At 45.2% G+C, this 12,623-nt stretch overlaps 1 protein-coding gene across 5 annotated transcripts in view; it reads right to left on the bottom strand.

Moving 5' to 3' along the window:
* The window catches only part of CRACR2B (calcium release activated channel regulator 2B), a 73,672-nt gene that overhangs the window by 19,884 nt on the left and 41,165 nt on the right, over positions 1-12,623 (bottom strand). For all 5 annotated transcript variants that reach the window (XR_010918430.1, XR_010918431.1, XR_010918432.1 and 2 more), the window contains exons 5-8: positions 12,231-12,377; positions 11,385-11,475; positions 10,393-10,485; positions 586-773 (exon numbers count right to left, since the gene is read on the bottom strand). Coding sequence is in view for 2 of the 5 variants with exons in the window: in XM_067540544.1 (XP_067396645.1) it covers positions 586-773; positions 10,393-10,485; positions 11,385-11,475; positions 12,231-12,377 (519 nt within the window). In the remaining 3 variants the exon portion in view is untranslated. The remainder of the gene's footprint in view (positions 1-585; positions 774-10,392; positions 10,486-11,384; positions 11,476-12,230; positions 12,378-12,623) is intronic.

Below are 12,623 nucleotides of genomic sequence, written 5' to 3'. Positions count from 1 at the left end.
AGCATGGCTGCTCTCATGAACCTTGTGGGCCCAGGTTTGAGACCCATGGATCATGACAGGTACGTGCCTTGGTTTGTAATGCACCATGATATGAATAGATGAAAAACTGCTGTATTAGAGCTAAGTGTTGTTATTAGCTAAAGGCTGAAGAAATGTACCCCCCGGTGGTTACAACAGATTGGTGATACAATGATTGTAGCCACTCTACTGCGGCTACAATAAACTGGAGAGTACACATGAAAGAACCCCCGCTACTGCTTTAAATAAAAATAATAATTCTTTGCCTTTGCTTTCTAGCCATGCATCTATTAACACATTAATTTAGTCTCACAATTCCCCTAGCAGGGGGCTATTAGTACTATTCATGTTTTATCAATGAGAAAACCACCACAAGGATGATTATTTGTCTTCCCCAAGATCAGGCACTGAGCTCATGACAGAACCAGTAATAGAACCCAGGTCTCCAGATTCCCCGTCCTATTCCTTAAACACTAGACATCTCCTCTTACTGGCTACCAGCAAGTTGTTCTGCACAAGAAGCTGACAGCTTCCCCAGCATATTCTGTAACCTCCATCCAGCCACACCTGTCTTTCTGCTTCTGTTCACACTGAGCCTCCTTCTGGAGACGCTCCAGATGCCCTTTGGCTACCTCCAGCTCCCACTTGCTTCTCTCCAGCTGCTCCAGGAGGTTTTCATTCAGAAGCCGGAGCCGCTCGTTCTGCACCCGGGTCTCCAGCTTTTCAGAGTTCAGAGACTGTAGTTGATGTTCCAGCTGTGAAAGAGGCAGAAAAAGAACAATAAGAGGCACCTGCCAGATTGAGGAAGCCACAATTGTACAAGGGGCCAGAAAAGCCAATACACAACATGCTATTGAGGAGCTGCTCCAATTAAGCCGCCCAGAAGGATGTAGATAGGATGTCAGCATTACACTTGGTGTGAAGTAAAGCCACAAACTGGGAAATTCAAAAGCTGCTATCCTGTACTGACCCCTCTCAATCTATGCATCACAGCACACAAATCACCCTCTGTGCAGTGGCAATGTCAAAGGAGACTGGGGGAGTCAAGGATGGAGGAGCAACAATAACTCTGCTCCTCTCACACCAAGAATAGGACATTATTATTTATTGTTTGTATTACAGAAGGACCTTGCAGCTCAGTCATGGACCAGGAACCTCCTCTGATAGGTGCTATAAACAGAACAAAAAGAGAGTCCCTGCCCCAAAGAGCTTACTGTGTAACTAAAAGACGAGAAACAACAGATGGATACAGGCAGACAGATGAGGAGCCCAAGGAAACAAGACAACATTGGTCACCATGCTAGGCAGTGGTCTCAACCTTTCATTGAAGTTTGTGAGTTTCACATTTGGGGTAGGTCTTTGTTTGGTAGAGGCAATGAGTAACATCATTAAAGCAGGGAACTGAAAGTCAGGTTTCCTGGGTCTCACTCAAAATACCCTTTAAATCTCATCTTGCAACTGCTCACTTACAAACTAGAATGAGAAGGTTTACAGCACTTTGGCTGGGGCTATCCAAGGAAGTTAGGCACCCAGTTCCCATAGTGATGATCATCCAGACTGAAAGGCCTTCATGCACCAGACTGTCACAGGCAAGTGTCCCGCTGAGCCACGTTTAACCCTTTGGAGACAAGTAGATGTGCACTATATTACCTAGCCACAAGGTCAAGTTAAGGACAAGGTGAGATCTGATCTCACGCACTTGCCAACCTTAGTAGGGCCTCTCTAGGAGGGGATGTGTACTCTGAACTGCCTTCTTGCTGCAAGCTTACATCAGACTCTTATCTGAAAGCAAGATAGAGAGAGAGAGAAAACAGGATCTCATACATGGTCATCTCTGGACAGAAGACTCCTGTAAAATGTAAACATCCAACTGTGCTGGGGAAGCCTGGCTCTCCTCTACTGCTTGGTATGCTGTACCTGCTCTACCAGGCCAGATGGAGACAGGTGATGTGTGCAAACATTGGATCGCCAGAGGTATGCTAGAGCAAGGGCCATTCATCCTGGATTTCTTAGAAAGACACATACGGAACCCCTTATCTGAAGAAACCTTAAATCCAGCCTCAAAGATGAAATGTTTTAGCTTGCTAAGCACCCAGAGCAGACCCAATGAATCCCAGTTACTTGAACCCCATCTCTTCAAACCTCCCTATCTAACAGATGGCCAACATTCCTCTGTGCCCATTGATTCTTCATTATACAGAGCTGCCTGGTGCTGCCCAAGCAATGTGGGTATCTGGGACTCTACCCGTTCAAGAAGAAGTTTGTATGCAACTAAAGCTAAATCATTAGCTGGTCTGGTTGTGGAATGTACACCAAGAAAACCCCAGGAGACATCCACTGAGCAAAATGTCTCTGATATTTTGCTTGCTGCAGATTTGTCTAGTCCAGTGGATTTCCAGCTAAGCCCCTCCCATCTCCTCCAAACCATTTCTGAGAACCCAGCTCTTCCACAAAGTGTTCCAGCTAGAGCTGGTTGGAACATGGGTCATTCTTCACCCTATGGAAAATTTTGAATTTTTTTCTTGAAAACAAACAAACAAACGAAGAAAAATGTTGGCTCAAAAACAGAAAATATTTCCATTTTCCAAAAAAGAATTGAAATGTTTTGATGAAAGCAGACAGGTGCTTCCAATACAAATTTTCACTTGCCTGAAAAGCCTATCTTTCATCTAAAAATAATTTCAATAAGCCCTAATACCAGCTGTGATGACCTGTGTGTATAAACTGAATCCAACTAGCTTGTACTTTAAGACAGCAATTCTTTCATGGCAGGACTTCGTTACTGAAGTGAGGCAGTTTGTCTGCTACACAAAGCCATGAATACTTACAGCAATATATACATAAAAATATTGCCATTTCAATATGACCACTATGGAGTCCCCTCTCAGAACAGCAGCACTGCCCTCCCGTGTGGCTGGCACTGACATGAACGCCTCTGACTGACATAAGTACTCCCTGGATTCAGTCAGCAGGCTCCAGGCAGGGAATTTGCAGTGAAACAGCTCTGAAGCAGAGAGAGGAGGACAGCTAAACTGGGAGCTGCTTTAGGAGAGGGAGCCATCAAACGAAAGGGTCTTGCTGTGTAAGGCAAGATTAGAGCCATCCCAGTTGCATAAATGAAAATCAGGGTAGGGGGAACAGGGCAATGAGCTAATACGTGGCTGTGCTACTTAGGTTGAGTCCAGAGCACATCTCTGTCCCCGCAAGTATCAGCAAGACAGGCCATCCCCATAGTGTGACCTAAGGTGCTGCCTGTCTCTTGCCCTGGGTTGCCAGAGTGCCTCCACCAGGCTGCTAGGGCCTGACCTAAAGCCTGTTGCAGCCAGTGGGAGTCTTCCCATTGACTTCAGTGGATAACATCGCCAAGTCTTTGTCAACCCAAAGCGCTTGAGATTCAAACATAGATCCCCATCTTGTTTGTCACGACTGTGCTGTCCCCCTACCTGTTGGTTGTGGGTTTAGTCATGACGATCCATATATTAGAAACCTCCATGCCTAATTATTGCATTTATCTGTACCAAGGTATGAAACCACCCCCCTTAAAAAAGCCTGAGTTTTACATGCAGGACAGACAAGGCATCCTGAACATGCAGGAAAGGCTGTTGCCCCATGCGAGATCCCAGACATTTAGCAGAGGAGTTGACCAAGAGCGCACTGAGGAAGAGGAGATGGACAGGAAATGGATTCTGCCAATTACAGGCTTCTGATTTCACTCTGTGATAGTATCCCCTTACAGGTGGGAGTGTTATAATTTGGTCTCACTGTGCCAGTATGTGTCACAATTTTCCCTAGCATGGGAAGGATTTTCCGGCTCTGGTTATTTCAATGGTGGGAGATGAAGCAGATCACACAGATGTTCTACACCCACTTATCTGTTAGTTTTAGTTTCACAATCCAAGGACCAGAACTACAAATGCATTCTCCCCAAGTGGATTTGGGGGTGGCCTATCCACTCCTGCAGCCTTGGTAGTTACCAGATCACAAGTCTCAAGTGTCTCTGGCACGATACGTATATTCTTTGTGTTAGTCTTATGCCTTGGTTAAAGGGCCTCTATTCCCAACAAGGAAAGATGTGGAAGACCCCTCATGCCCAATAGTGAGTGAATATCAGGCAATGTTTTATGATGTTTGATTTAATACCCTTCCTCCACTCACCTGAAGATGCCCCTTCCATCCATAAATTGGACTTTGGTGCATTCAGATAGTACATTTGGACTTTAGAACCATCCTCTGGACACTGACTGCACTGTTTACAATGTGCTACAGCATATGACCTGCATCATGGTTATCTGCTGATATGGGCAGTTGTTCCTAGTCAGAAGAATATCTACAGAGGTTTAAGAAAAACAACAACAAAACCACACACACACACACACACACACAGGCCTAGCTGGTGAGCTTGAACGAGCAACCAGGGAAGTCTCTCTCACTTTTATTCATAGGCAATATCTATCCTGGTTCTGGAAATAATATGAGGACAGCCCTACTGGGTCAGACCAATGGTCCATCTAGCTCAGTATCCTGTCCTCCGACAGTGGTCAATGCCAGGTGCTTCAGAGGGCATGAACAGAACAAGCAATCATTGAATGATCCATCCTCTGCCGTCCACTCCCAGCTTCTGGCAATCAGAGGCTAGGGACACCCAGCGCATGCGGTTGCATCCCGGACCATCTTGGTGAATAGCCATTGATGGACCTATCCTCCATGAATTTATCTAATTCTTTTTTTAATCCCATTATAGTTTTGGCCTTCACAATATCCCAAGGTAATGATTACCACAGGCTGACTGTGCGTTATGTGAAGAAATGCTTCTTTTGTCTGTTTTAAACATGCTGCCTATTAATTTCACTGGGTGCCCTCTGGTTCTTGTGTTATGTGAAGGAATAAATAACACTTCCTTATTCACCATCTCCACATCAGTCATGATTTTATAGACTTCTAGCATATCCTCTCTTAATCATCTCTTTTCCAACAAGAAAAGTCCCAGTCTTTTTAATCTCTCCTCATACAGAAGCTGTTCCATACCCTTAATAATTTTTGTTGCCCTTCTCTGTATCTTTTTTGAGATGGGGTGACCAGAACTGCATGCACTATTCAAGTTGTGGGCATACTATGGATTTAGATACTGGCCTTATGATATTTTCTGTCTTATTATCTATCCATTTCCTAATGGTTCTTAACTTTCTGTTAGCTTTTTTGACTGCATCTGCACATTATTCACAGTGACTCCAAGATCTCTTTCTTGAGTGGTAACAGCTAAAATCAATCCCACCATTTTCTATGTATAGTTTGGATTATATTTTCCATGTGCATTACTTTGCATTTCTCAACATTGAATTTCATCAGCCACTTTGTTGCCCAGTCACCCAGTTTTGTGAGATCCCTTTGTAAATCTTCAAAGTCAGCTTTGGACTTAACTATCTTGAGCAATTTTGTATCATTTGCAAATTTTGCCCTCTCACTGTTTACCTCTTTTTCCAGATCAAATAGTTTGCATGTTTTGCTCACTATCTCATTTATCACGTGGAAGTGAGTGAGGTGCCCCTGTATTTTTAGCCCAGCATTAGGAACTGTAATAGATTCCTAATATAATATGCACAGTGCTTTATCCTAATCCTATTGCCAGCCAACGTCATTCAATAGTAGCATGGCCCTGGAAGGAAGCAGCTTGAGATTTGGAGCCAGATCCTCCGACAACATAAATTGGCCTGATTCCACTGAAGTCAGTAGAGTTATGCCAGTTTACACCAAGTGAGGATATGGCCCTGGGAGTCCATTCTCCATCCCCACCGCTATACACACAGCCCATGTGTGTGTGTCTGGGAGGCAGGGGCAAGGGCATAGGATTAACAGGCATTGAAGAACATAGCTACTATCCATGAGACCACTTTAGAAAGTCCTCTTCACAGGACATTAGATCAAAGCACAACCCTCTCCTCCAGTTTACATAAAGAATGATATAATTCATCATATAAGAATCTGAACATGGCCCTGTCAACTCCATACAAATATTGACACAACAGTTACACAAGCAGCATAGTGCTACATGACCCAGAAAACTTGTTTCTTCACTACGCTCTTTTATGAGAATGTAGTCATACAATGATCAGGAAGAATAAACATAGTTACCCTTCCTTATCTTGCTAGAAAAGGGACCATCTGGCTGAAACTAGGTTTATAGTAGTGTTGGAGTCAGGCGAACGCTTGGCGCCTATAGGTCACGAAGCGCTAGTACCTCTTGTGTCTGGGAGGTCAGATTAAATTAAAGTGGGATCCCCTATTTCTGGCAGCTGAAGTCAAACACCAGATGCTTATGGGAAGAAGGATTACTAGAAAGAGACTGGATTCACCTAACGAAGAGAGGGAAGATTATCTTCGCAGACAGGCTGGCTAACCTAGTGAGGAGGACTTTAAACTATGTTCGATGGGGGATGGGGATCTAAGCCTGGAGGTAAGTGGGGAAGTGGGACACTAGGAGGAAGCAGGAGGAGGGTGCAACAGGGGAGGCCTCCTGAATTGCACTGAGAAAGTAGGGCAATTGGACAGTTATCTCAAGTGCCTATACACAAACGCAAGAAGCCTGGGAAACAAGCAGGAGGAATTGGAAGCCCTGGCACAGTCAAGGAACTATGATATGATTGGAATAACAGAGATTTGGTGGGGTAACACACACAACTGGAGCACTGTCATGGATGGGCATAAACTGTTCAGGAAGGACAGGCAGGGGGCAAAAGGATGGAGGAGTTGCACTGTATGCAAGAGAGCACTAGGATTGCTCTGAGCTCCAATATGAAACTGAGATAATCCAGTTGAGAGTCTCTGGGTTAATCTTAGAAGCAAGAACAATAAGGGTGATGTCACGGTGGGTGTCTGTTATAGACCATCAGACCAGGAGGACGAGGTAGATGAGGCTTTCTTCAGTCAACTAGGGAAAGTTTCCAGTTCACAGGACCTAGTTCTCATGGGGGACTTCAAATCACCCTGACATCTGCTGGAAGAACAATACAGCAGAGCACAGACAATCCAGGAAGTTTTTGGAGAGTGTTGCAGACAACTTCCGGGTGCAAGTGCTGGAGCAACCAACTAGGGGTCATGCTGCTCTTGACCTGCTGCTGACAAACAGGGAAGATTTGGTAGGGGAAGTAGAAGTGGGTGGCAACCTAGGCAACAGTGACTATGAGATGGTAGAGTTCAGGATCCTGACAAAAGGAAGAAAGAAGAACAGCAGGATATGGACCATGGATTTCAGAAAAGCAAACTTTGACTCCCTGAGGGAGCTGATGGGCAGGATCCCCTGGAAGACTAATATGAGGGGGGAAAGGAATCCAAGAAAGCTGGCTGTATTTTAAAGAAACCTTATTGAGGATGCAGAAGCAAACCATCCCGATGTGCAGAAAGAATAGAAAATATGGTAGGCACCCAGCTTGGCTTAACAAAGAAGTCTTTGGTGAGCTTAAACACAAAAAAGAAGCTTACCAGAAGTGGAAGCTTGGTCAGATGACTAGGGAGGATTATAAAAATACTGCTTGAACATGCAGGAATGAAATCAGGAAGGCCAAAGTGCAATTGGAGTTGCAGCTAGCAAGGGATGTGAAGGGGAACAAGAAGGGTTTCTACAGGTATGTTACCAACAAGAGGAAGATTAGGGAAAGTGGGCCCCTTACAGAATGGGGGAGGCAACCTAGTGACAAAGGATGTGGAGAAAGTTGAGGTACTCAATGCCTTTTTTGTCTCTGTCTTCACAGACAAGGTCAGCTCCCAGACTGCTGCACTGGGCAGCAGAGAATGGGGAGGAGGTGAACATCCCTTAGTGCTGAAGGAACAGGTTCAGGACTATTTAGAAAGATTGGACAGACGCAAGTCCATGGGGCCAGATGCAATGCACCCAAGGGTGCTGAGGGAGTTGGCTGATGTGATTTCAGAGCCACTGGCTATTATCTTTGAAAGCTCGTGGCAATTGGGGGAGATCCCTGATGATTGAAAAAGGCAAATAAAGTGCCCATCTTCAAGAAAGTGAAGAAAGAGGATTTAGGGAACTACAGACCGGTCAGCCTCACCTCAATCCCTGGAAAAATCATGGAGCAGGTCCTCAAGGAATCCATTTTAAGGCACTTGGAAGAGAGGAAGGTGATCAGGAACAGTCAACATGGATTCACCAAGGGCAAGTCATGCCTGACCAACCTGATTGCCGTCTATGAAGAGGTGACTGGCTCTGTGGATGTGGGGAAAGCGGTGGACGTGATATACCTTGACTTTAGCAAAATTTTTGATACAGTCTCCCACAGTATTCTTATCAGCAAGTTAAAGAAGTATGAGTTGGATGAATGGACTATAAAATGGATAAAGACCTGGTTAGATCATCGGGCTCAATGGATAGTGATTAATGGCTTGATGTCTAGCTAGCAGCCGGTAACAAACTGAGTGCCCCAGGGGTCGGTCCTGGGACTGGTTTTGTTCAACATCTTCATTAATAATCTGGAGGATGGGGTAGATTGCACCCTCAGCAAGTTTGCAGATGACACTAAGATAGGGGGAGTTGTAGATACCCTGGAAGGTAGGGACAGGATACAGAGTGACCTAGACAAATTGGAAGATTGGGCCAAAAGAAATCTGATGAAGTTCAACAAGGACCAGTGCAGAGTCCTGCACTGAGGATGGAAGAATCCCATGCACAGCTACAGACTGGGGACCGACAGGCTAGACAGCAGTTAGGCAGAAAAGAACCTGGGGGTTACAGTGGATAAGAAGCTGGATATGAGTCAGCAGTGTGCCAAGAAGGCTAATAGCATATTGGGCTGCATTAGTAGGAGCATTGCCAGCAGATTGAGGGAAGTGATTATTCCCCTCTATTCGGCATTGGTGAGGCCGCATTTAGAGTATTGTGTCCAGTTTTGGGCCCCCCACTACAAAAAGGATGTGGAGAAGTTGGAGAGAGTCCAGTGAAGAGCAACAAAAATGATTAGGGGGCTGGAGTACAAGACTTATGAGGAAAGACTGAGGGAACTAGGCTTGTTTAGTCTGCAAAAGAGAAGAATGAGGGGAATTTGATAGCAGCCTTTAACTACCTGAAAGGGGGTTCCAGGGAGGATGGAGCTAGGCTATTCTCCATGGTAGTAGATGACAGAACAAGGAGCAATGGTCTCAAGTTGCAGTGGGTGAGGTCTAAGTTGGATATTAGGAAAAAGTTTTTCACTAGGAGGGTGGTGAAGCACTGGAATGGGTTACCTAGGGAGGTGGTGGAATCTCCATCTTTAAAGGTTTTTAAGCTGTGGCTTGACAAAGCTCTGGCTGGGATGATTTAGCTGAGGTTAGTCCTGCTTTGAGCAGGGGGTTGGACTAGATGACCTCCTGAGGTCCCTTCCAACTCTAATCTTCTATAATTCTATGAGAGCAAAAGGTAGGAATGCTGGCCAAGTACCAATTTGGGTCCTTTGCTAGGCTGGTAGATATGCTTTGGGTTAAGCCCAGGCTCCTGGTTAGGAAAGCTACATACAGGATGGAATATAGATAGTCTGAAGCAACACAGGAGACTTGCATGTATCTATACTAGATTACTGTGATGGTCCATCTAGTCTGGTATAAACTCTCATAGATCTCAAAGCACTTTACAAAGGAAGGCAAGTCTGTGAGTCAGAGAGAGGTTAAGTCAATTACCCGAGGTCACATATATCAGCAGCAGTTCTGGATATAGAATTCAGGCATCCCAACTCCCAGTCTAGGGCACCACTGACTTGACCACAACATCTCCTGTACTCATGCTTCTGAGGAAAGCAAAGGCCACCATAATGCACATGGTCACTTGTGAAATGAGGCATATGAACAGGGGAAAAGTTTCCTTTTTGGCCCTGGAGGCAATCAACCAATACCTTGAAGAATGAGATAGGAGCACCTCCATTTTAGCACACACAACTGAAGTGGCATAAAACTGTCTAGACCCTTTTTAAATCCAGCTGCCGCGTTTTACTCCATGAGTTTTTCTGAAGGAACTGGAAAACCATAAACCACAGAGGTAAAGGTGAATTGCTGCCGGTGTGCACATGCATGGATTGCTTCCACATCACAGTCAGAATTGTGGAAGGACACACGCACACTTTATTATCTATCCCTCGCCAGATTACATTATCCTGCAGCTGGTGAAAGGAATAAAAGGTGCCAAAACTGATCAAATGAATAGAGTCGCAGTTTAAAATGAACTCTGGTAACGAGCAAGAACGCTCAGGGCAAAGCCTTGCTGGAGCAGTAGGAAGGAATGGGATCGACTAGTGCGATGCATGACTTCAGGAGCAGGGAGTTAGCTTTCAGGGTTGCCAAGGGCAGTTAAAAAGGAATTAAAGGAAGATACTATACGGCATGTGTTTCTCTGGGCCAGGTTACCTTTTTTTGCTGGTGGAGGATTTTCTCAAGCTCCTGCTCCTTGCTGCGCAGCTCCTTCTGCAGCAGGTTGCTCCTGTTGTGCTTCAGTGATTCCTGCACAGGGTAAAGACCCGCAGATTGTCATATAGTGCACAGAACACTGGACTAACATTTCCCAACACCAGGGACCATAATATCATCTGCTGCCCAATGACCGATCACAACCACCTCTTTCTTCAGAGATAGGAGATCTTTGGGTTCTCCAATGAGCCTGGTATTGAAGCCAGCTCCCACATGGTGGTTGAGTCTCTCTGGGGAACATCCAAGCTTGTTGCCGATGTCTTGGCCCACCCATGTCCCAAATCTATTTATTTTGTGCCTCACACTGAAGAAGATTTACAAGGAACATCTGTCCCTTTCTTCCAACAGCCTCTTTGCAGGAGAGCTGCTCAGAGAAGAGGAGATAAGAGAAGGGCAGAGCAGGCAACAGACAGCAGTTCTTCTAGAAGATGTGTCTGGTTGACTTTAATATTCCCTGATGCCGAATTCCCACTGATTAAATCAAATCTCAGTAGCCATTCTCAAGCTGACTAATGTCAAAGATGGAAAAAGGACACTCCACAATTAACATCTTCCCACACTGAAAACAAAAGGATGTTTTTCAGTCCCCTGGAGAGCAGAGACCACAACCTCCCAAAAGGACAGAGATCAGAAATGAAGCCTAGATTAGGCTTTAGCTGTCGTCCATGCCAGAACATATTAACTGAGGTTCTGTGTACGGATGCACGAGGAACACTGAAACAGAAGATGTCCTGGCCAAATCTCCTCCAGCTAACACAGATCCTTGCACCAGTAGAAGAACAAGGCCACTGATGATTTCAACAAAAGACACATGGGGAGCAGAGGCAACAGGATCACTGCTCTGGAAAATGTAGATGAAACCAAATATTTGCCTCATTTAAGAATCAAAATGCATGCAGGTAGGAGGGAGGAAAGGACCAGGAAGGATCTACCTGGCAGAGCAGTCGTTCCCTTTCTGCTTTGATCTGTTGCTCCATTTCTTCATATAGGCACCTGATTTCTCTGTCATGGTCTGTCTCCTTCCTACCGAGGAGAAAGAGAGTGTGAGGGAGGGAAACTGAGAATGAATGTGAAAGGAAAAGAAGAAGAAATAATAAGGAAAAGGAGTGGGGAATCTTCTTTCCCAAATAGGAGGATACAGATTTAATTTAGAATTCACACTAATAGCTTACGGGTATTGCCCCATTCCCAAGAACCTGGGCTCACCTACACTGATAAGGGAATCCAGGGACACTGGAGATCTCCATGGGAGCATATTTATTTGCACAAAAATTTATTTATTAGAGCGATGCATCTTAGGTTCTTATGTGGCTCCCATCAGCACAGTATCTGACTGCCTCACCATCTTTAACGTATTTATCCTCACAACATTCCTGTGAGGTAGGTCAGTATGATTACCCGCATATTACAGATGGGGAACTGAGGCACAGAAAGATTAAATGACTTGCCCAAGATCACACAGGAATTCATTGGCAGAGGTCTGCCAAGTCCTACACTGAAGCCCTAATCACTAAACCATCCTTCCTCTCTGAATGGAGAAAACCACGTAAGTTGAAGCTAGAACTCTGGCTAAATTAATGCAAAATCTGGAGGAAACGGGCTAAAATAGTCAACACAGCATTATATGTGGCACAGAAGTCTCCTTTCCCTCCTTAATCTCAGCCTCCACCAGTTTCTCCTTGAGTTTTGGGATAAGGCAACGGGTCAAGTTGCATGTAAATGAGTATTAGCTGGTTTTCCTGCAGCACACCAGGGAGCTGCCATGGAGGCCTTCTTACCTCTTCAATGCCTGCTCCATGGATTCCTTCTCATAATGCACCTCCCTGATGTACGATGAAACATGGAACAGGAATTCCTCAAAGTTGACCAAGAGATCTGGCTGTTCTTTCCGGAGACGAGTCCAGAGCTCCTGAACCGCACTCTGACTGGAGCAAAGATAAGAGAGGGACAGAAGAAGAGCAGGGGAGTTCCCATGTTATCACAGGGTGGGTATTCTTTCTAACTTACACATGGTCAAGAAGAGAGGGGCTGCTCTCCGTGATCTCAGAGGTTGCCTCGGATGGGCCTATAATACTGAAGTGCGGGGCGGGGTGTGGGGGAGTGAACCATGACTGGGAATGAAGATTATGAAGCAGCAGGTGGCCAGAGTGAGGTAAGTCATCCCCAAACCA

Source organism: Emydura macquarii, unplaced genomic scaffold (assembly GCF_026122565.2).
Source record: "Emydura macquarii macquarii isolate MOO-44397 ecotype Brisbane River unplaced genomic scaffold, CSIRO-AGI_Emac_v2 contig_587, whole genome shotgun sequence".
Lineage (NCBI taxonomy): Eukaryota > Metazoa > Chordata > Testudines > Chelidae > Emydura > Emydura macquarii.
Note: the sequence above shows the minus strand (reverse complement) of the source record. Positions and strands in the feature narration are given on the sequence as shown.